The sequence below is a fragment of the Hoplias malabaricus genome, chromosome 3 (assembly GCF_029633855.1).
Source record: "Hoplias malabaricus isolate fHopMal1 chromosome 3, fHopMal1.hap1, whole genome shotgun sequence".
Lineage (NCBI taxonomy): Eukaryota > Metazoa > Chordata > Actinopteri > Characiformes > Erythrinidae > Hoplias > Hoplias malabaricus.
The window spans coordinates 79,689,653-79,713,640 of record NC_089802.1 but is presented as its reverse complement, the minus strand read 5'-3'; the positions used below and the strand labels follow the sequence as shown (position 1 = coordinate 79,713,640).

At 41.0% G+C, this 23,988-nt stretch overlaps 1 protein-coding gene across 4 annotated transcripts; it reads left to right on the top strand.

Moving 5' to 3' along the window:
- Window positions 1–54: 54 nt before the first annotated feature.
- LOC136692152 (uncharacterized) lies at window positions 55–23,705 on the top strand. 4 transcript variants are annotated; one of them, XM_066665308.1, is made up of 7 exons: window positions 315–405; window positions 1,199–1,263; window positions 17,325–17,388; window positions 17,652–17,978; window positions 20,216–20,509; window positions 22,174–22,293; window positions 23,055–23,705. In XM_066665308.1, exons 3-7 carry the CDS (start codon window positions 17,328–17,330, stop codon window positions 23,102–23,104), a joined length of 852 nt encoding a protein of 283 aa, XP_066521405.1. In that variant the 5' UTR covers window positions 315–405; window positions 1,199–1,263; window positions 17,325–17,327; the 3' UTR covers window positions 23,105–23,705. The 4 variants fall into 4 exon arrangements, with proteins under 4 accessions (XP_066521407.1, XP_066521406.1, XP_066521405.1 ...); XM_066665310.1 differs by lacking the exons at window positions 315–405; window positions 1,199–1,263 and adding an exon at window positions 55–162; XM_066665309.1 differs by lacking the exon at window positions 1,199–1,263 and having other exon boundaries at window positions 292–405.
- The last annotated feature ends 283 nt before the right edge of the window (window positions 23,706–23,988 follow it).

Here is a 23,988-nt window from a genome sequence, read left to right as displayed (position 1 = left end):
TTCTTTTATACAGCTTTGTGACATACAGCTTTATCAGTATTTCTCTCTGAGGAACTGAAACACAAACGCTATTTTGAAATCATCAGAGGGTTCACTCTTATACATAACTGAGGAAGATAACTGAGGAAGGGAAGGGCTGTGAAGCTTCCTGTCAGTAAACAGGTAGGTGCATAGTTTCTGAGTTAAACAGGGTCCTGGTCTGAGTCTATTACCAAAGTCACACTGTACCTCTGTATCATCTCTTTGGCTAGGATTTAATCCACAGTACGGGCATCTTCCTTAGAACAGAGAAAAGCTCTGTTCACTTGGAAAAACCTGTCTACAATCACTAGCAAGTACTTCAACTGACAACAAGCACATGTGTAAAGTCTATGTGCAGACACTGAAAGGGATATTCAGGAGCAGGTAAAGCATCATCTTTGGCGTGTGTTAACGTTTGGCACAGATTAAACAGCTGTATGGGAGGAGTTTTACGGTTTTACGTGTTTTTGAATGTTCCCTGTGGACTCTCCTAAAATGGATTCTCTGGGCGTTAAAGTCCAGACACTCCATTTAATGTGTCTTCTAAAGGACCTTAAAACAAAACAGTATGTGTGTGTTTTTTCTAAATGATGCAGTTTTAATATAAATGTGTAAAAAGGCATTGTCTCACTTCTCCAAAGTTTGTAGTCACTCCAGGAAATGAATCACTAGCTCTGGTAAGCAATGCTAACAAACCATTAATGGTAAACCAGACTGTAACATTATATTTACACAACATTATATTTGTAATCAAAATATAAGATAATATCATGTTAAACTTGGGAATGGGAGGCTTTGGAGTGAGCACATGTACTTTTGGAAATGGTGGGAATAACCGTGCAAGATGACTGGTTATTCTTTATTCAACAAAACAATGATGTTTTACCTTCAATAACAATGATAATAACACATTTAAAGTAGCACTAAATCTTTGGAAATTGTCCATGTTGAAGTACAATTAAAATATTTAAGTATTGCTTAGAACTGCATTTACATTTTTTAACAGGGTAAAATACCATTGCCCTCTGGCATGAATGAGTTGGTCTTTGCCACTCAAATCACAAACAAGCGGGCCATAATTAATGATGACGTATTAATACTTCTGAATGAGCCGCGCGGAGAGGACTAACTGAGTGTCGACTTGGAGCTCGCATGATGCATTCCCTTTTTCCTTCAGACCACAACCACAGCACTACTCACAGTCTGCTCTTCAGTCCGAGGACCAGCTCTTCCTCTTTCTCTGTGAGTAACAGCGCTGTCACACTTTACTCTCGCTTTACGCACATAACTCTATAACAAATAAATAAAACTCAAAATCGACTAACAAAGTCACATTAAAGACGTCCTTTTAAAGCCGTTATTTCAACGTTGAAATCACGAACCTAAATGTCATTCAATAAACATTGAATTAAAGTTGAAAAGACATCTAAACATAAACTTTGAAAAGACGACTAACAGAGTCACATTACACATGTATTTTCAAAGTACAGTAGGTTCCATTAAGAATTTAATGGTTCAGACTGGTTTTTAGTGGTGTCTACATCTAATAGTTTACCTCATGTAACCCATTAGCACTTAATGGTTCCTAATAGTTTATCCATTATTTCTCTAATAGTTTCCATCATGTATCACTTCTTTTAGTATTTAATTGTTCCTGTCAGTTCACAATCCTGGCTGGAAAAAACATTACACCCATAGGTAAAAGCAATATATTTATAAACATATTTGCAAATTTTTGTAATTAGCCCAAAATATGTGACTCAAATATGGCACACAATTACACGTAGAAATGTATTTAAAATATATATATTTAATGAAAATATAAAAAATGTAATATTCTGTATTTGATTACACATGTAAATGAAACAGAACTTCACATACTAAGAAAATGAAGTACAGATTTGAACAAAAATGTCACTGGGGCTGTACCCCTTTTAGGTTCAATACAGTACCTTTCAGTGTAAGTTCTTTTATGTACTCATGTTTTTAGTTAATGTACTTGGGACCATAAGGGGCTAAAACGTATCATTAACATTGGCTTTATATACACCACCCTAGTGACAAACCATTTTGGACCCTGTGATGACTGAAGTGTATCAGAATTATTCACACAAATATTCATAATGACTTTCTGTGCTGTTTATTTAGTTGTAAACATGCACAATGTAGCTTCAGTTAAAAAACATAAATTCCAATAGAAGTCTATGAAATTGCAAATGTAAATGGAATTATTGAATTGTAATTTTGAGATCAAACGCATGTACAAAAGGGAAATTAAAATTCAATCTTAGGATTTTATTGCCATTTTGCAAATTACATTTTAATTTTAATTGTAATACTGATAAGCTTCCATAATCAAGTGTACAAAACAATTACTTAAGTAAAAAGGCAAAATCAAAAATATAGGAATTTTTAAATTAATAAAATCCACCTGAAGAGGAAATACGCAAAACTGACATTTGAAAATGTACATTAAATTTGACCTTTTTTTATCTGTTTAAACCAATACATTTAATTAATAAAAATATGACAGTGGAAGGAAAATTATTGCTTGTGTTTTCAGTACACATCTTCTGTTAGAATGAAACTTGAATAGTGTACTGGCAGTCATACACCACAGGTTATACTGTACATGTCCACGCACAGGCCAATGTGTTGTTTGAGTTTGGCAAAGGTAAACTTTCTATGCAGGAATTGTGTGCATTGGTTCAGTAGAGGCATGAAAGGTTTAGTACAGGAGGTCGATCACTCGAGTCACACTCTGCAACTCCATGTTTAAAATGCATCTCTGGAGAATTGTCATGGTGTTTTCAGGTGTGCAGGGTATTCAATTTTGAAGTCGTGATACATACAGGAGTTTGTGAAGAAGGCCTCATCTACTGCACTATGACAGCAAACCTCAACTCAGCTTTCACCACACTCTGGCTTCCTCTGGAAACACCAGTTTCCCAGTTCTGATCTTTCAGCTGAATTATCAGATATAATGTTGTAGGTTCACCCTACAGAAAAACAGAAATAGACTTGGCATGACACACTAAGACATAATACTGACTTTCCATTGACTATTTCAGTTGGTGTGGCAACAGTGTACTTTATCATACTTAATGAGGGGGTCAGAGTTGTAAGTCAAGAAAAACAAGTTTATTCTTGAAGTCAATGCCTATACATCATGAAGAAAAATGCTTTAATAATGATCCCATACCTATAACCTGTTAATTTACATTGGTGCCCCCCTCGGGAGTTTGGTGTTTTCTTACTGTGTCTGTATGGGTTTCCTCTGTGTGCTCCTGTTTCCTCCCATGATCCAAACACACATTGGCAGGTGGATTGGCTACTCAAATGTGTCATTAGTGTGAGTGCGTGAGTGAATGTGTGGGTGTGTGGTGCCCTGTGAAGGACTAGTGCCCTGTCTAGGGTGTGTTCCCACCTTCCACAGAGTGACTCCAGGTAGTATGTAAATATTTGGTACCCACTACAACCTTGAACTGGACAAGCAGTTAAAGACAATGAATGAATACATGAATGAATGAAAGCACAGAGGCCACGTTGATGCAATAATTGTTAAATTATTAGTTAGGTCAAATAACAACCTGCAAGCTTCTCTGAAGTCCTCTCTCATCTCAACGTCAATGTGGCGATGTGTACAGCTGTAAATCCATCACTGAACTGGTGAAGTTTATTCACTGTTAGAGTATGGATTCCATCAACCTCATCAGACAACTGTAAAAACAAAGCAGAACACAATAGATGAAAGCTTCATTATAATATTCCAATAAATTATATCAATAAAGAGAATAGTGTAGCGCAAATAAACTAGAATAAGGAAACCATATTAGATAAAAGAATATTAATAATGGTCTTACAGTAAAAAACTAATATAAATCTAGTATTATATTATAAATGTTATAATAATATTATAAATATTGTATATAATATTTTCAGAATTTAAAAGAAACAATAATACTTATATGATGTTGGTTCACTTGCCACCGGCACTGGGCATTTGGTGACAATGCTGTTGATGCATCTGTTGAAAAAATTACTGAAACCTTCAGATCTCTGCAACATTGAAAAGTGGCACATTTTCTAGCTTTTGCTTGAGTGACATATGCAAGGTGTGCTGGAGGATGGACAGTATTGACTCAAAACATCTATGCTTTCATAATCTGACTGCCACTTACACGTTTTAAAATATTATTACTAATTCTACAATATAATAAAATAAATACTTGCATTAGTGTTCCCCACAACATTTATATTTCAAAGTTAAATCTCTGGGAACATGAACATACTCCATGTTGGATACCTGTGTGGGAAAAAAATTGTCAGTCTAACAAAATATTGTATCATATGTAAATGTTTTGGTGCACCTGATAAAATTATATCTATTGTTGAAAATACTATTGATTTTGCGTTCCCTCGCAAAACGTTTTCCGTTCTCTCGCAAATACATTGCGCTCCTTTGCAAATGTTTTATGATACACAATTGTCTTTGTGGCTCAGTCAACACATCAGGACACTGCAATTTCCAGGGAAATCCAGCCACTTGAAACAGATATTATATATGTATTTATTTATCTCTAATAACACACAGGTTCGTTGCCAGTGCGAATCGTTCATACATCTGTAAGGAAGTGCCTAACATCAGAGGATGTTGGGAACAAGTTTATATACGTTCAGTAGCATCCTGAAAGTGCTAGTCAGAATGCGGTAGTTCCATGTATCAACATAGTAACAGGTGTATGAGACGGCGGCTTCGTGAAAAGTGTGGATGGCGCACTGTGGTAGGGGTAAAACTAATCTTAAGGAAAAACTTTTACCAAGCAAAGTCTCTTGCAAAAATCTGGTCATTCAATCAGAAGATGGAGGGTGTGTAAGGGAGTGGCTCAACACAGAGATCTCAGGGCATGCGGCGGACTGATTTTTACAGAGACGTGGCTCCAGACACGGCTGTGGAGCTAGAGCCAATCGCTACACCATGCATTTTGTTTTATCTGGGAATTCTGTTTTTTATTTCTTTTCTTTTAAAGCTGCAGTAAAAGCAGGATACCATTGTCTGCCTGAACTAACTTTTACACACATTACTCCAATACACTACCAATAGCTACACATTTATTCAGGTGTTCACTCCCCTTTCTCTGCCACTGTTTGGAAACTGTTCAGTGTCTGTGTCTCTGTGCTGTTCACGTCACCTTTGTCCATGCGCTGCACTTTAAATTCTCTCATCCTCATTTCATAGCAGTTAACAACACAGCAACAAACGTTTCAGTTGGTGCCCCCCAATAACACAACCATGTTTTCTGCTCAGAAGAGATGCTATGTCTTTATATTTCAGTCCAAGATCAAAGTAAAATTCAACGAGCTGCTCCATAGTTCACCTGACACGCACAGCAAGCACATAATCACCAGCAAGCACAGTACTACGGAGCCCACAATGTATTTGCGAAGGAACGCAAAATCAGTAGGTAATTGACATGGCTCTGTTTGTTATTGTCCATGTCTCCGCCTATGTCCCGCCTTCATTTCTCCTCCTTGTCAGTGTTTGTAATCCTGCCCCTTCATTATTAGAAGTGTCCTTGTGTGTATTTAAGTCCCCTTGTCTCACTTCCTCTTGTCGGACATTTCACCTCTGTATTCCTTCCAAGTCTGTCTGTTTCTGTTGTTCTTCACTGTTGTTGTTTCCACTGTTGTTTTCCTCCGTAGTCGTCTGTCTCCGCTGTTCCTTGTGTCTGTTCATCATTTTATCTTTTGCCCGAGTCTGTATCTCTTTGTTTAGTTATATTTTGGTTGTAAATAAAGTTGCTGTGTTTTAGCGTGTGCGTCCACCTCCGTCAGTCTTTTTTCAAGAATGAATATTTAAAAATAAATAAAACTAAAAAACATGCATGGTGTGCACAGGTTATTATGTGTGTAATGATGTGTCCTTCTTACAAAAATTAGAGTCATAAATCCCCAAATTGTAAAATATTGTCACACAATGCTCCATGAACTTGAGTGAAATGTCAAATGAAAGCTTAGGTATTAGACATTGCATGATTTTATGAAATTTTCATGGGTGGAAGCTTCTGTCCATAAGAGCCCTGATATGATTTATTTTATTTTCATGTGGTAATTGATAACTTAAGACCATAGCAGGTCAACTGGATTTTATTCAATACTTGAGAATGAAATGTGAATTTGGCTGCAGCTATGTGCACGTGTGACGCCGGCCTACCTCCTAGCCATTAAATCACCACACCCTAATGATCATAAGAGGGATAATACCCACTAACAGAATGGGTTATATATGTAAAAAATAAATACTGTGATTATAGTCCGACTACGCCACCTGAGGAATTTCACCTCAGGAAATAAGACTAGTAAAACTAGCCAGGCAACCCAGGGTCGTTTGTTGAAGACAGAGAGAATTTTATTTCAGTACACATTCAAACATTAACCTAAAACACTAAAAGACTTTAGCTGCAGCTTTTAAATTAATACATCAACATTCATTAAAGAGCATTCAAAATTACTATATTTTAAAATGACAACAAGGTGCCATAAACTAGCTGCCACAACTAGAGAGAGAGAGAGAAGGACTCTAACAAAAAAAAAAAAAAACAAATTGACAAACTCAAGAAATAACCAATTACAAAAAAACCAAAATAAACAAATGAAAATCAATAAGGATAGTATACACTTAAAGAAAAGAAATAACAAGAAAAGAAAATGAGCAAGCCCGAAATTGGGATATAACCCGCTAACTAAACCCAAAAATTGACACAAATAAACAATAGAAACAAAAACTTAACCCAAAGAAAATCAACAATTTCCAAAAAAATACAAGTGTCGCAGAAACTGCGCCTTGAAAATTAAACAATAAAAAAGAAAATAACCAAAAACAAACAAACAAAACGATTTAACAGACCTGCAAGGGATACGAATCTATAACAGCGCAGCAGCACGACTTTGCCAAGATGTGGAGAAAACAGCAGCACCACGAGAGGTGGAGCAACTAGGAGAATGTTTAAACTCAGTTTAAAAGGAGTTTATCTATCTCTGTCGGCACGGAGGTGCGACAACCGATAGAAGAGAAGGAGCATCTGGCAGTGTGACGGTTCTAACGAAATATAGAATGTAAATACAAAAGACCACTGGAAATATTCTTAGAGAGAGGAACATGCCTACCTGAGACACAATAACAGTGCTGAATGTTAGTCCCATGGCCTAAAAAGAGCAAACTACTCACCAGACACCACTCTTACAAATTATTAGAACCCATACACAGTGGACCAGCAGATCTGGGGAGGTGATGAACGTTAGGGTGCTGTCCAGCTGTAATACGTGTAGTACGCCGCAAATCCCCCGAACTGGAACTAGGTTGCTCCCCTGAGCATGAAGCCACTGGGCGAGAGCTTATCACCCCTAAAGCTTGGTCCAACCTGGGCACGCCACCAAATATTCCCCAGTGGACTCCACCTCAATATCAATATTCGGCACGGGACCTGCCGAGGACCCACTAGGGCTAACTAAAACAGCATGAGGAACCTTAGAGACCTACACACAGAGGTCATCATCGCTAACCAAATCACCCTCCACTACAACTGGAGCAGGGGAAGACCCACTGGAAGGGGAAGGAAGAGGCACCGGACGCAACCTGGCCTTTAACATGCTCCGGTGTACATGTTTTACCTGCTGCAAGTTTTCCAGAGGTGCTATGGTATACACAGCCACCTACCCAACCGGTGCCTTCAACACCTGATAGACAACAGAACTCCAAATATCTTGAATTTTATGCCATCCTCTCCAGCTATTATCCCTCAGGTACACCAACTGACCCACCTGCAGAGGTGCCTCACGCACCTTCTGATCATGACGTTCCTTTTGACGTCCAGCTGCCTGCAACAATTTCTCCCAGGCACCATCGAAGGCAACCTTAAGTTGGGCCTGATGCTCCAACACCCAATCATGTACCTCTCCTGACATTGGCTCAGACACTCTGCCAAGGAGGAAATCCACCGGGAGTCTAGCTTCTCTCCCAAACATTAAAAAGGGCGACTCGCCCGTACACTGATGGGAAGTAGTATTATAGCAAAACAGGACAGGGGTAAACAAGAAGGCCAATTCCGCTTCCTTGCGACAGGAAAGGTGCGCAAAAAATTGTGAAGAGTCCTATTGAACCGCTCACACTGCCCATTTCCAGCTGGGTGGTATGGGGTAGTCCAGGACTTCTCCACCCCATATAAACTACAAACCTACTGGATAACAGAGTTCTCAAAACTCCTACCTTGGTCAGAGTGAATCCGACTGGGTATCCCAAATTTATAAAACCATTCGGCCAAGAGAACCTGCCCCACTGTAGTTGCCCGCTGATCCCGAGTTGGGACTGCCACTGTGTACTTACTGAATACATCAGTCATAACCAATACATTCTCCAGACCATTTGCTGCAGGCTCTAATATAGTAAAATCTATGGCCACAATCTCATTAGGTCTAGAGGCCATCAAATGCCCTATGAAACTATGAGGTCCTGACCCAGAATCTTCAGCCACTTGGCAGCGCTCGCATTCTTGACACCACTGTTTAACATCTGAAGCCATTCCAGGCCAATAACAGTGCTCCCTCACCAGTTCAGAAGTCCGCTCTACACTTTGATGGCCATGCTCCTGGTGTAGTGAGGTCAAAATATCCCCCTTAAGGGCTGAGGGTAGGAGAAGCTGCAAGTTCTCCTCACCTACCTCAGGACGGAACACTCTGCAGAACAATACCCATTGTTCCATTGGCACAACAGGGCCAACACTGGTCGAGAAAGCCGTCTCTCTTCTGGAGTGGGTTGCCTTTGTTCCCTCCAGAAATGCCAGATGTCCCTCAACACTGAATCTGCCACCTGAAGTTGGCAAAGATATGGAGAGAAACTGGGGAACACTGAAACTAAGGTCTGGGTGACCGGCGCTCTACTGTCCAAACCCGACACCTGTTGCAAAGAAGCAGGAACAGCGGTACCAGGCAAACCCTGCTCTGTCAAACTAGACCCCAAAACATACTGCCGAGAAAGTAATCGGAATGCAGATGCCCTTTGACCTGACCGATACTTAATTTCAAAATCAAACGAAGCCAACTGAGCAGCCCAATGGTGTTCCATAGCCCCCAGTTTTGCAGTCTGAAGATAGCTCAAAGGATTGTTATCAGCAAAGACAACACACCAGTGACCCAACAAATATTTCCGAAATTTCTCTGTCATGGCCCACTTGAGAGCCAGAAATTCCAATTTCATGGAACTATAGTTGGTCATGTTGCCCTCAGTCGGGCGCAGGCCACGGCTGGCATAGGCCACTGGCCTAAGGCAACCATCCTGTTCCTGAGAAAGGACAGCACCTAGACCACTATAACTAGCATCAACCTCCAGGATAAAGGGACGTGAAAAATCTGCATAGGCCAACACTGGGGCGGAAACCAATTTGGCCTTCAAGGCCTCAAAGCTATGCTCACATTCAGGTGTCCACGCCTCACCCACAGATGGACCAGACCCCTTTTTAGACTTGGTGCCAGCCAACTTTGCCACCAACCCATGGAGAGGGCCAGCTAACTGGGCAAAATCCTCCACAAAACACAGATAATAGCTGGCAAACCCCAAAAAAGAATGCATGTCTGACACGTTTTGAGGCTGTCGCCACTGCCCCAACCTTACCAGGGTCTGTGGAAACCCCCTTGGCAGAAATGACATGCCCCAAATACCCAACCTCCTGCTGAAAGAAGGCACACTTCTCTAATTTAACCTTTAGCCCTTCCCTCTGGAGTCAGTCAAGAACAACCTCCAACCGCTGAATATGCTGAGAAACAAGAGGAAAATACCACAATATCATCAAGATACAAAAGTAAGGACTGACATTGTTGGTCACCAAACATCCACTGCATGAGATGTTGGAAAGTGCTTGGGGCACTACAAAGCCCGAAGGGCATACGATTCCATTCAAAGAGGCCGAAAGGAGTACAAAAAGCTGTTTTGGGTTTATCCCCTTCAGTCACCGGCACCTGTTTATAGCCACTGTCCAAATCCAAGGTAGAAAACCAATGAGCCCCAGACAAAGCATCCAAACTCTCTTCAATCCGAGGCAAAGGGAAAGCATCCTTTCTAGTTTTACTATTTAGCTGGCGATAGTCCACACACATATGCAAGCTCCCATCCTTCTTAACTAGAAAGATTGGAGATGCGCATGGGCTACTGCTCTCGCGTATGATCTGGGCCTCAAGCAACTGATTAATATGGACTTTCACTACCTCGTATTCAGATGGGGGAACCCGACGATAGCGCTGCCGAACAGGGACTTCATCCAATAAAGGGATATCATGAGAGATGAGATCTGTGCAGCCCAAGTCACTCTCATGGGCAGAAAAGACAGCCTGATACTTCTGCAACAAAGATTGAACCTCACTCTGTTCCTGACAGCATCGACAAATCCAGCGATTCCAGTTGTGTCTTTACAGAATTAGAAGCTGCCTGCGAAGACACAGGTGCTGTAGTAAACCTCTCTTCCTCAACCCCAAAAGGTAAGCTAATTACATGTGCAATGCTCAAAGAGCCTAGAAGGACCTGAGGATGCAACAATACCTCTGTGGTACCTACATTGACCACAGGAAAATAAACAGTACCTCGGACCACTGGTAACAAACAGGAAGAGACGAGCAACCCTGCTGGCAACCCACAATCAGGGGGCTCTAGCAACGCCACCTCACCAAAGAACTGCTCTGGACAAGTGCTGGCGACCAACTTCATAACCCCACCTGGCACGCGAATCGCTTGGGAACCACGAACCCTGACCTGGCCAGAGAAATCCATTAAGCCCTGAAGGGCAGATGAGTGACATTGTTGCAGTGCATCCAAAACAGGACCTGGAGCCTGAGACACCAAAGGCAAACTAAACAAAGAGGAACCATGCACCACAAACAACTCCTGGTAGCAGCGACTGATAACATTCATGCCCAAAACACCAGGAGATAAAGAAGATGCCCCAGGTGGGTCCTTAACCACCAGAATACCACACTTAGGGATAACCTTCCCACACAAAACTACATCAAGCTCAATGTAACCAATATAGGGGATATCAAGCCCATTGGCAGCTCGAATGGCAGGACTGTAGACGATCGGGACCCCAAGGCTGAAACTGCTGCAAAAAGAAACTCTCCATTATGGTGGACACCATGGACCCAGTATCCACTAAGCAGATCACAGCTACTCCCCCAATCGACACTAATAGTAGGACAAGATGACATCAACCGGTGCACATTATCTATCTCTGAGCCCAAAAATACTCCCTCTGAGCTTTGGATCTGCAGCTCAGTGGGCTTTAGTTTTCCAACTGCAGCAGAGGAGGGCCTGGCCCTATTAAAGGGAGCACCAGAAGGGACACTAGTACGGGAACTAACACGCTCCCCCTCACACTCCCTCGACAAATGGCCTGGCTGTTGGCACTTATGGCATATAACACGACTGGGAAAAGAGGGCCGATTTGGTCTCGACGATTGCTGCAAAGAAATCAAAGCTTGAGTCAGCCAATCAATATGACCCTGCTGATGCTTCAAAAGCTCCCTCAGTTCTCCCAACTCAGATGCTTGAGGGGTAACTACCGGGGTTGGAGAACTCCCCTGCACGCCATACTGCACCCCATAAACTAACGGCAAAGAGAAACTACGTCCCCTAGCCCCGCCCGGTAAACCCTCTCTCTTCCAGCGCATAGCCTCCTCTCGCACATCCAACAAGGTAGCACTAGGCCGCTGACAAATAAACTGTTTAAGTTCCCGACAAAGGGAAACATCCAAAACATGCTCAACAAACTGATCTCGGAGCAATATTCCCACATCAAGGGTGCCAGCAGGTGCCTATTTTTTCACCTGCTCTATCAAAGCCATTAAAGCTAATGAAAATTCCAATAATGTCTCCCCCTCCTGTTGCTGTCTAGAGAAAAAGGCCTGCTGTAGTGTGACATAAGATGAGGTACAACCATACAATTCTTTTAAAATCTCAAATATTTTGGTGGGATCACTGCGCTCTATACTACTCCGATATTTTCTCTCTCTACGTGCTTCTCCCTCTAAATGATCAAAAATAAAATAAGCTTGATCAAGGACAGAAAAGTGTCGAGCACGCATACACACCTGTACCTCCTCTATCCACTCAACTATATCTATGCCAGATTTACCATTAAACAAAGGGCATTTCCTCTCTCTAGGAACGACTACCAGTCGTTCAATAGTAGGACTAGGCACTGCAGGAGGCTCATTAACTAAGGGAGTTTGTGGGCTAGTACCAGCCACAGAAGCACCATTCTCCACCGGCACCTATAGACACTCAAGAAAAAAGACAGACAAAAATATTAATAAAAATGCATGTAAAAGGAACCACAAATCTCTGTCAACACAACAAATACTACTGACTACGCCAGTTTGTGACGCGGCCTACCTCCTACCCATCAAATCACCACATGATCACCTAATGATCGTAAGAGGGATAATACCCACTAACAGAATGGGTTATATATATAAAAAAATGCTCTGTGATTATAGTCCGACTACTCCACCTGAGGAATTTCACCTCAGGAAATAAGACTAGTAAAACTAGCCAGGCAACCCAGGTTCGTTTGTTGGAGACAGAGGCTCGTGGTCCACACTCAATTTTATTTTCACAATAAGAATTTTATTTCAGTACATATTCAAAAATTAACCTAAAACACTAAAAGACTTTAGCTGCATCTTTTAAATTAATACATCAACATTAATTAAAGAGCATTCAAAATTACTATATTTTAAAATGACAACAAGGTGCCATAAACCAGCTGCCACAACTAGAGAGAGAGAGAGAGAGAGAAGGACTCTAACTGGTTAACTCTAACTCAAGAAATAACCAATTACAAAAAAACCAAAATAAACAAATGAAAATCAATAAGGATAGTATGCACTTAAAGAATAAGACAAAAAAATAATAAGAAAAGAAAATGAGCAAGCCCGAAATTGGGATATAACCCGCTAACTAAACCCAAAAATTGACACAAATAATCTAACAAAATAGAAACGAAAACTTAACACAAAGAAAATCAACAATTTCCAAAAAAATACAACTGTCGCAGAATAAACCTTGAAAACGAAACAATAAAAAAGAAAATAACCAAAAACAAACAAACAAAACAATTTAACAGACCCACAAGGGATACGAATCTATAACAGCGCAGCAGCACGACTTTGCCAAGATGTGGAGAAAACAGCAGCACCACGAGAGGAGGAGCAGCTAGGAGAATGTTTAAACTCGGTTTAAAAGGAGTTTATCTATCTCTGTCGGCACAGAGGTGCGACAACCGATAGAAGAGAAGGAGCAGCTGGCAGTGTGACGGTTCTAACGAAATATAGAATGTAAATACAAAAGACGACTGGAAATATTCTTAGAGAGAGGGAACATGTCTACCTGGAGTTAAACTGTGAAGCAGTAAAATAGTGAAGATGCAAAGCACAGAGCAGCAACGATGCGAAGCAGAGATTGAATGAAGGCCTCAGACCACGGCACAACACCCACAGCAATCACTACTAAATACACACAAACATCACCCCGTTACTGCACACACTGTAAACCCACACAAATAGGGAAAAATATACCGACACCCGTGGTCCTACCTAAAATAATTAAAACACACAAATCATTGTAGTTGTACCTGAATCCACCACCGCCAAACCACACCAGGAGGGTCAAGTTCACCGGAAAAGCGGGGGAGCCAAGCAGGTCAAACGAAACCCTAAGTCCTCCTACTCCCCCTTCTTATAGGGCTACAGTGACATCCCCCAATTAACCCTTGACATTACCCTTACATGAGTATCAATTGGAAATAAATAAAACACAATCTGCCACACACGCACAATCAAACTCGCTCAGCTAAAAACGAATGGAATCTCATCATATTCAAATCTCTGCCTTTATTCACTCCCTCCTCAACCTGGACTATTAATGTTTTAGTCTATAAAAACTTGGAGATGTTTAAAGGGGTGTAGCCTTGAGGTGATTGACAGCTGTGGGTCAGTTGATAAGTTAGTGGACGTTCAGGGCGTAAGTTTGCTTTTGACATTGGTGGGGACCTATGAATCTTACACGTTTCTTAGAAAATTTGGTTCATTTTGTCCACCTTCTTTTCATCGGCACCCACGATGCACCTGAGTCTTGCAGTGATAGTCGTCTATGACTGGAAAGTTTTCCTTCCAGTTTCTGCGCTGCTCACAACCAAACTACAGAGTTTGTGTTACAGGGAGGTAGGACTCAAGCACAGAACGTGATTTAACCCTTTCTGCACCTCTAGGTTAATGAGACTTTGACCGATTGGGGTTTTGTTTGTTTGTTTGTTTTGGAGGAGATCAAATTATTGTTGGGGACAATTCAGTAATCGTTGGACATTGGTTGGGGACATGTCACCTCCATCCACGCTAATTCTACACCCTTGTGGATGGTGGCATCCTGTGTTTGGTCTGACGCCATTTAATGTAGTAATTATCACTCCTAAACCCACAAATAAATATATATCTACAATAGTATAATTAGGGCGGCACGGTGGTGCAGCAGGTAAGTGTCGCAGTCACACAGCTCCAGGGACCTGGAGGTTGTCGGTTCGACTCCCGCTCCGGGTGACTGTCTGTGAAGAGATGGTGTGTCCTCCCCGTGTCCGCGTGGGTTTCCTCCGGGTGCTCCGGTTTCCTCCCACGCTCCAAAAACACACGTTGGTAGGTGGATTGGCGACTCAAAAAAGTGTCCGTAGGTGTGAGTGAGTGAATGTGTGTGTTTCACTCTGTGAAGAACTGGCGCCCCCTCCAGGGTGTGTTCCCGCCTTGCGCCCAATGATTTCAGGTAGGCTCTAGACCCACCGTGACCCTGAACTGGATAAGGGTTACAGATAATGACTGAATGAAAAAATGAATAGTATTATTACAGTCAGATTATAAATTGTGACACGTGCAGTTATGTGAGGAATATACACTGTACATCACCTGAGTTTTAACTGTGTCTCTGGCTATTTACTCTTCTTTGTGAACTATGCTGAGTTTTGTTCCTGTGTTTTTCAGTGTGTACTAAGCTTCTTTCCAGTATTGTAATTTTTGTACCTTTGACTCTGCTTTGTTTTCTTGTTGCTTTCACTGTTTTGCCCTTGTCTTTGATTAGTTGCCTGATTATTAATATATTTTATGGCTTCTGGTCTCTGCAGTTTTTCAGACCTCTATTAATACGGTTCCTCTTTTGTTGATAAATATAGTTTTTTTCTGCATGTGTCTTATTCTGTTTGAATACTGTGATATTTAATTACCAAGAGAATTCTACTTTATGTTGATATGTTGGTGAACACGTGTAGTGCCATGACCCACATTTGGTTGTCATTTAAATAATATGTAGTGTCTTTACATGTTCAAATGTCAGCTTGGACAAGGAGGCCATCCTGTTGGGTGACATTACATATAATATACCGGTATTAGCTAAAATTAATTATTTATTATTAGTTATTATTATTATTTACACTCCATCAACACCCACACAAACAACCCACACACTACTGATTCCCCAACCCAAACACCATGAATACGAATGTAAACACTTACTGGTGATTATACACTTAATGAACGTCTTATTTTTTTTATTTAATAATAAAGCCAATGCCAACATGCCAATAAAGCCAAGCTGAATTGAATTGAATTGATTCACAAAAGTGTTCTTGGCTCCGAAACTGAATCTGACCAGAAAGTGAGAATTTCGTACAAGAAAGGTACACACACACAAACAGATGAGGACTGATTTTATCACACAACTGGTTTATTAAAGGTCAAACAATGAATATTGATTATACATTCATATAATGATATGGATTACAGCGATACATGAGGGAGCAGGGAGATTAATAGATGAGGGAATTTCTCTATGATTAATGACCTAAACTCTGAACATGAGTGTAGTGTTTACACATATCCTGTTTACATCATGGTTACACCCAGTTACCTTTTACAGCACAAATACACCCTAATGGACATTGTTTTGTATTTTCTTAGCAATATCTTTTGCACTGTAATGTGTGTGCACTGTTTTATGTTGCACTAGCTTTGCACTAGTCGCACTTTAATGTTGTGTATTGTCTTATGTAGCACCTTGGTCCTGGAGGAACGCTATTTCGTTTCACTGTGTACTGTAAACACTGTATACTGCTGAAATGACAATAAACTTCTTGAACTTGAACTTGAACTTGAACTCTAAAAGGGCTATAGTTTTCAGGGTTCAGAGGTCTCCTTCATGCTCTGGGCGTGGCATAGAGTGTCGCTGGACTAAACTATAGCTTCCTAAGTTTGCTAATAGAAAATAGAAATAAAACTTCTGCTGGAATTTCTATTGCCTTGAGTCTATGGCTCCTTTAGGTGAACTTCCTGACTGGATTCACCCTTGGCTTAATCTCCACATCTCAGAAACGGTCATTCCGTTTCTGCCTTTCACGTCTCTTTTTTTCTGGCTTTCTCTACATCTTCGTTCTCTGTTCTGGATTCTCTGAGAAACTGCTTCTATTCTCTCATCCTTGCAGCACTTCAGAACTGCACTTCTGTTATTTTCCTTGGTGCTTCTCTCTTCTTTCTCAGTACTACATTGCTTAGAAAAACCTGCTGTCAATCATGTCACTTCCTCATCAGCTTCTCCCACAATGACTGTGCAGGCACTGCATGACATGACTCTTCTGTAGGAGCTGCACTGTTAAATCCCCCCCTGACAATAAAAAAATAAATAATAAAAGAACTTACCCTGAATGATGCACAGTTGTAGAAACAAATACTGAAGTTAGTGAGAGCCTACTGCACTCAGTTTGGCATTAGTTGTTATTATATGTATTCAATTTCATGCAATAGTTTTAATCATAAATTACTATTCCCTTCGTATGGTTCTGTTTCATATCGTTCATAACTTTCTTATATGGTTTTCTTGAACCAGACATTGACTGCCCTCTTTTACAAATGAATAATGGGTATGATTTGACATAGATATTAAACCATATAACAACAATAAACTGGTTTTCAGTGAAGAACCAGATGGATTTGAGTATTTGAATGTCACAAGAGGAATGATTGTGTCAATCACAAATTATGAGAAATAAGACCACTACAAGAATTCATAAAATAAACCAACAGATGCCATATCCATTACACTGCATCATGAACAGCTGTGTTACAGATGTGTAAAATATATATGCACCATTCACCACGATTAAGAGACTGCACTTTTAAACACTCTTCTGAATAAAACCCTGTTGTTGTGTGTGTGATTCTCTCAGGACATGGCTGTGAAGATCGTCCTGGTCCTCCTCCTGTTCTCTGTTTCTCTGGGACACGCTCAGAGTGAGTTTCTCTGATTCCTAAACCTCCTCACAGTGGTCCTTAAATGTTAAAACAAAGTGAAATGTTCTGTTATGTGTTAAAAAGAAAATAACATAATTGTAATTCAAGAATTCTTTTGTCTTATATTTCTCATTCTGAGCTGAATTCATTTTATAAAATTACACCTGTGTTACTGGACTGTTTTCTTTAGTTTGTGTGATTGGAATAAACCTTTCACTAAAGATAAAGATTCTTTTAACATACATTTTATATGATTTAAACAGAGACTGTGGACCTGAAGTGCCGGCCTGTTGTTGGAGTCATTGGAAATAACACAAAGATCCCCTGCTCCTTCAAGATCCCAACTGGATATGAGGATGCTATCATCTATGAAGCAAAGATTAAAAAGGAAGGGCAGATAGATCCACTTGTATATATCAATAAGACTGCCAATGAAGTTCAAGGAGATACTCGAGTTCAACTTCCTTCTAGAACTGATCCGTCTCTGTTCTTCACCAACACCAACGTCTCTGATGAGGGAGTATATCTCTACGACCTACAGACCAGCCGTGGTGAGATAAGAGACAGAAGATTCAGGCTCAGTGTCAGAGGTGAGTGCTGCCCTTCTTCAGTTAAAGCCCTTGTTAATGAAGCTCTGTGGGGCTGGGGCTGAAGAGCAGGGCTCTGTAAGAAATCATTTCTTAATCAGTGACACCATCTTAAATCTAAATGTGTCCTGAACTGAGGGGCGTTAATCAGGAGTGTGTTCCTCTCTTCACTGCAGTAACACTCCCTGCTCTAATGGGAGGACTTTACTCTAGGTGTTAGAACATAGCTGTGAGGATCTGATGGAGTTCAGCCTCATCATCATCATCAGTGAGGGTCAGGGGCTGGTGTTGGGGATTAGTTCTGGATCAAACTCACCACTCCAACTCACCCAAAGAGAACACAGTTCCACTGTTCCACACACCAGAGGAACTCCATCACTCCAGAGAACACAGTTCCACTGTTCCACACACCAGAGGAACCCCATCACTCCAGAGAACACAGTTCCACTGTTCCACACACCAGAGGAACCCCATCACTCCAGAGAACACGGTTCCACTGTTCCACACCTCAGAGGAACTCATCACTCCAGAGAACACAGTTCCACTGTTCCACACACCAGAGGAACCCCATCGCTCCAGAGAACACAGTTCCACTGTTCCACACACCAGAGAAACTCCATCGCTCCAGAGAACACAGTTCCACTGTTCCACACACCAGAGGAACCCCATCACTCCAGAGAACACAGTTCCACTGTTCCACACACCAGAGGAACCCCATCACTCCAGAGAACACAGTTCCACTGTTCCACACACCAGAGGAACCCCATCAATCCAGAGAACACGGTTCCACTGTTCCACACCTCAGAGGAACTCCATCACTCCAGAGAACACAGTTCCACTGTTCCACACACCAGAGGAACCCCATCGCTCCAGAGAACACAGTTCCGCTGTTCCACACACCAGAGAAACTCCATCGCTCCAGAGAACACAGTTCCACTGTTCCACACACCAGAGGAACCCCATCGCTCCAGAGAACACAGTTCCGCTGTTCCACACACCAGAGAAACTCCATCGCTCCAGAGAACACAGTTCCACTGTTCCACACACCAGAGGAACTCCATCACTCCAGAGAACACAGTTCCACTGTTCCACACACCAGAGAAACTCCATCACTCCAGAGAACACAATTCCACTGTTCCACACACCAGAGGAACTCCATAGCTCTAGAGAACACGGTTCCACTGTTCCACACACCAGAGGAACGCCATAGCTCTAGAGAACACGGTTCCACTGTTCCACACACCAGAGGAACCCCATCGCTCCAGAAAACACAGTTCCACTGTTCCACACACCAGAGGAACGCCATAGCTCTAGAGAACACGGTTCCACTGTTCCACACACCAGAGGAACCCCATCGCTCCAGAAAACACAGTTCCACTGTTCCACACACCAGAGGAACTCCATCACTCCAGAGAACACAGTTATACCCCCCAGACTTTTGTGTGCAGCTGCTTCCCATTTTATTTAATGTTTCTTTATAGTGATGAACATCTGTGTCTGATCCAACAACTGGATTCTCTAGGGATAAAGGTTGTCTACAAACTTTCGAACGTATAGTGTTGAAGTTGAAGGCAAGTTAAAATAATAGTGCTAGTACTAAAAGGGCTGTGGGGCAGAAAGTTCATTTTAAAAATATATCTTTGGGTAATTTAGGAGTATGTTAGGAATATTCATTAATATATTTATGATCATTGTTGTTGAATGTGTGCTCCGCTTCTGGGAGCCACGGGACCACGGAGAGAGCAGTGTCTCCCGTTGCTCCATGTCTGGAAGTACAGGAGCCAAGAGAGATGAGTGTCCCGCTCAAGGTCAGTCCCGGTGTTCAAACGAGTTGTACTATCAATTATCTAGTAAAAAGTAGCTAAGGTTTGTAAAGAAAGTAGCTAGATTTGTTGCTGGTCGGTTTTTTCTTCTTAATAGTGCGCTAGAAGTCTGAAAAGTCACTGTAAAGTTGGCTATATCAAGCAGCGGTTTGGACCCGGACATGACGTTTCACAAGGATGATATTTCAAGACTTAACAAGAATATAGAGCCGGCCCAATCACACCATGCTACCACCCTGCTGTTATCAGTATCACTGGAACTCAACACACTTGGAGGAGATCACTATCTACTCATTCAGTTCCATCAGTTCAGCATATTTACTACTTTAGAACAGAATCGTTGACATCTGCAGGCCACTAGGTATCAGTATTACTGCTGTTCCTTTAACATTGTGTGCTTTTCTTTTGTTTCCGCAGAGTACCACCAGCCTGTCTTTGCATCATGCTCATTAAAATTTTGCCGCACTGAACTGTACTGCAACGCTAGCGTTATCTATCCAGCAGGAAACATTCACTGGTTTGACGACACTGACACCAACTGGACAGAGGAGGCCAAACTGGAGAAAACAATGGCAGGAGACAAACTGATCTCCATGTTCAGCACACTGACCTTCACCTGCTTCAGCTCGAGACCGGAGGTTTTCAGGTGTGTCGTTCTTGACGGCAGTTTCAGCGCGGTAGAAGAGGCCAGCGTAGACCTGCCGAATGCATGTAACTACTTCATTATTTACTAGAGCACTGAATTATTTTCTTTAGCGTATGACTGGTGGATTCCGATTTTTTTATGGCCAATTTTTGTTTCTAAAAATGATAAACAATGGCATACAGAAATATTTAATTCAACTTTTAATAGAAAGTTTGTCAACATAAATATGTGTCCTAGGTTGTAGGACAAGTCCCTTCTTTTCATAAGTCTACAAGTAAATAACATCAGCCTCGACTAATGACACGTTTAACCCCAGAAGCGCCGAGAGCCGGTGTATATTTGAGCACTGTCACTGATTTTACTCAGAGTGCCGTGGTGGTTTCTGTGTGGGAGGGTATCAATGTGGTGCTCAAAGTGGTCATTGAATCAATAACTGCACAGACCAGCGTGGCTTGTCATTAGCAAAATCAGTACACGCTATGTTTATGTTCTGGAGACTGTTTTGCTGGACAACCAGCAACGGCATCCTGTTGGTGACCAGCTAAACCAACACCAGACCAGCAAAGGCATGATGATCTGTGCTTTTGTTTAGCAGCAGGGTGTGGAAAAGTAAATACAGTGCAAAACAATATAAGAATAATACAATAAAAGAACCTCAGCAATTATAACAACTGTGGAGTTCCCAAGGAGGAACTTTCTCGCTCCAGTTCACACCCAGTTAAAGTGTGACCGAAACATTTCATGAAATCAGGGGGGGGTAAATCAAATCAGATGCTGAAGGAGCAAATTAAAATGAGATGTTTTAGGTCTTTAAATAAACTATTACATTAATAATGATAGTTTAATAATGTTCCAAAATGTTTTAGGGCCCCTCTCACTCACAGACCCTTAGAAACATCCTACCCATCCACCCCCAAACCGTGGTGGGGGGTAGAAATGAAATGCTGTGTTTGTAACAGTGTGTTGCTGGGTGCTTTACAGATTTCTTGGTCAGAAGGGTTCTGTAAAAGAGGTTTTAACTCTGTGAGTCCTGTTTCCTGATCACAGGAACGCTGATAAATAAAATAGTGCAGAGTGTAAGGCCCTGAGATCTAGAAAGAATGAGTAAAATCACAGCTGTAATCTACACCACGGACATCATCTTACTGAGCTCTGTACGTCTAGTTACTGTGAGTCTTTTATAGTGTCTTAGATTTTATTACAATCTCCTTTTACAAAAACGTTGGAACGCTGCAAAATGTACGTGTTGCTGGCTTCAAATTTAAATATTTTTCAAAAAACTATAAACTTTTCAGTTTCAAAATTTAAAATGCTATTGTACAGTTTTATTAATTAAATGTAGGGTTTAAATTGTTTTCAAATCATTTAGTTTCTTTTGACATTTTCCACTGAGTCTCAGCGTTTTCTGGAAATGTGTTTGTAGATATTTCTAATCATGAAACACCTTTTCAATATGGTTTTTGCTTTTTACTGCTTTTAAAAACACTTTAACTCAGTAAAAATGTCTTATTTCATTGTCACATAATAAACACTGGTTTATAGGATGAGATTAATAACAGGGTTTATTCCTATGGTACAGTGGACGTTTGTGGATGGGAATAAAATCACTGAGGTACTCTAGGAATATTTACATTAACCCACCTCCTCCTGTGAAATAAATTCTGTCAGGGCTCTTTGCCCTAAAGGAGACATTTGATCAAATCTCATGATTGTTTTTATGATTTTTCAGGTGGTCCACATTCCTCTCCACACCCTGCGCTGATTGTATTTGGAGTTCTAGTTCTAGTTCTAGTTCTAGTTCTAGTTCCAGTCTTAATCCGGAAACTGATCATCTGGTGGCACAGAAAGAGTGAGTATCAGCAGCTCTCAGGAACACCAGTGCTCTAGGACCATGAGGACGCCTACTGTCAGAACTGACCCCTACACTGGGAAACATGGGCTGTTCCTCAGTGTGTTCCTGAGGGTTCTCATGTTCTGTGTAGGTTCTTCCTTTGCCCATGTTTTATTCTGACTTTGAAGAAACACAAACACCAAGAACAGTTAAAGAACACTAGGGTCATTTTGATCCGCTGCAAAATGAAGACACATCGGTTCCTGACTGTTCAGTAAGAACCACCTTAAACTCCCATCATTCACTGCAGCAGTTTGTGAGAAGGGTCTTCAGTAGAACACGAGTCCCTTCTTCACATTCTTGCTGTTGAGAAACAGCTGTGACGTCTGTGAGACATAGAGTGAGAAACATTAGAAATATACGCCCATATATTCATACACAAATATATAAAAATGATGGGTTCTACAAGGGTTCTTTGTTAAAGAAAATGGTTCTATAAACAATAGAGGAACCCTTTTTGCTCCCATATGGAACACTTCTCCTAAAGGTTGTGTATAGGACCATCTACAGCACATTCTCCATCAATCTGAAGAACCCCTTCATGATGCAGAGAACCCTTTAATCGTGCAAAATGTTCTTCAAGTGTTCAGGGTTCTATATAGAACCATTATCTTTATTAAAGCTGCTTCTAGATTTTAAACTACAGCAGATTAATTTTAGAGTGATTTTATGTTGACTGAAATCCCCCTGACCCTGAGCTCTGTGTCCTTTTTTTCCAGGAGTTGTTGTGCGTGTACCAATAACTGATTTCGTAAATAAATCACTTTGACAATCGACAGACTTCTAGACTTGCTCAGAACTTTCAGCCGTGCCAACCTTGGATCATTATTTAACTTCTCCATCCACCGCCGTGTGCAAGGCACAGTAGTGGTCAGTGTCGTCATGTCGTCCATGTAAAACCTGATTGGGGGAAGCCGAGTACCATCATGCAACCTCTCCCTTCCTACAACCCATTTAGAGGCCCTGATTACTACCGTCATCACCATCGTAAACGCTAATGATGACATCGTACATCCAGCTATTGTCCCTATTTCTAACTACTGCCATGATGTAACACATTCCCCTGCACTAAATCAAAACTGAAATATCCTCCAGAATATGCTTTAACCAGTCTAGTATTCATTTACATTTTATTATACATTTATTTGTTGAGTTTTGTATTTCCTCTGAGTGTTTTTCTGCAGTTGTTCTCTCCTAAGTGCACTTAATAAAGTTTACTTGTTTGTTGGTAGCTGTGGCTGTGTCTCAATTTCCACCTCAGTGTCCACCACATTATCATTAAACACAGACAGGTTTCTGTAGCAGAAAGAAAAATCACTAACTTTCCTAATTTTAATATTTTAAATGTCTTTGTAATATTATAAATTAAATAAAGGGTTAACATCATTTGCACATCACTGCATTTTATTACTGTTTGTGCAATGTTTTTGTTTGCAAATGAGTTTTTAATTTATACAAAACTGCATCTTTTTACTGAACAAAACAAAGGGAGGAATCACCTGGGAATGATTATAAATGACATGCATTTTGTTCCTCATTCATTTGCCCTGCTGCATCTATCAGTGCTTCATTGTTTAAGAAGTAAGCTGCTCTACAGTAGAATATTAATATATAATATCTATAAGGCATTAGATCATAAGGTTTTAATAAAGG

Bases quoted from the DNA above. Each gene is read 5' to 3' on its own strand.
- LOC136692152 (XM_066665306.1), top strand. From the start codon at position 1,174: ATGATGCATTCCCTTTTTCCTTCAGACCACAACCACAGCACTACTCAC. The intron at 17,389-17,651 runs GTGAGTTTCTCT...TGATTTAAACAG, and splicing joins TTCTCTGGGACACGCTCAGA to AGACTGTGGACCTGAAGTGC. The intron at 20,510-22,173 runs GTAACTACTTCA...ATGATTTTTCAG, and splicing joins CGTAGACCTGCCGAATGCAT to GTGGTCCACATTCCTCTCCA.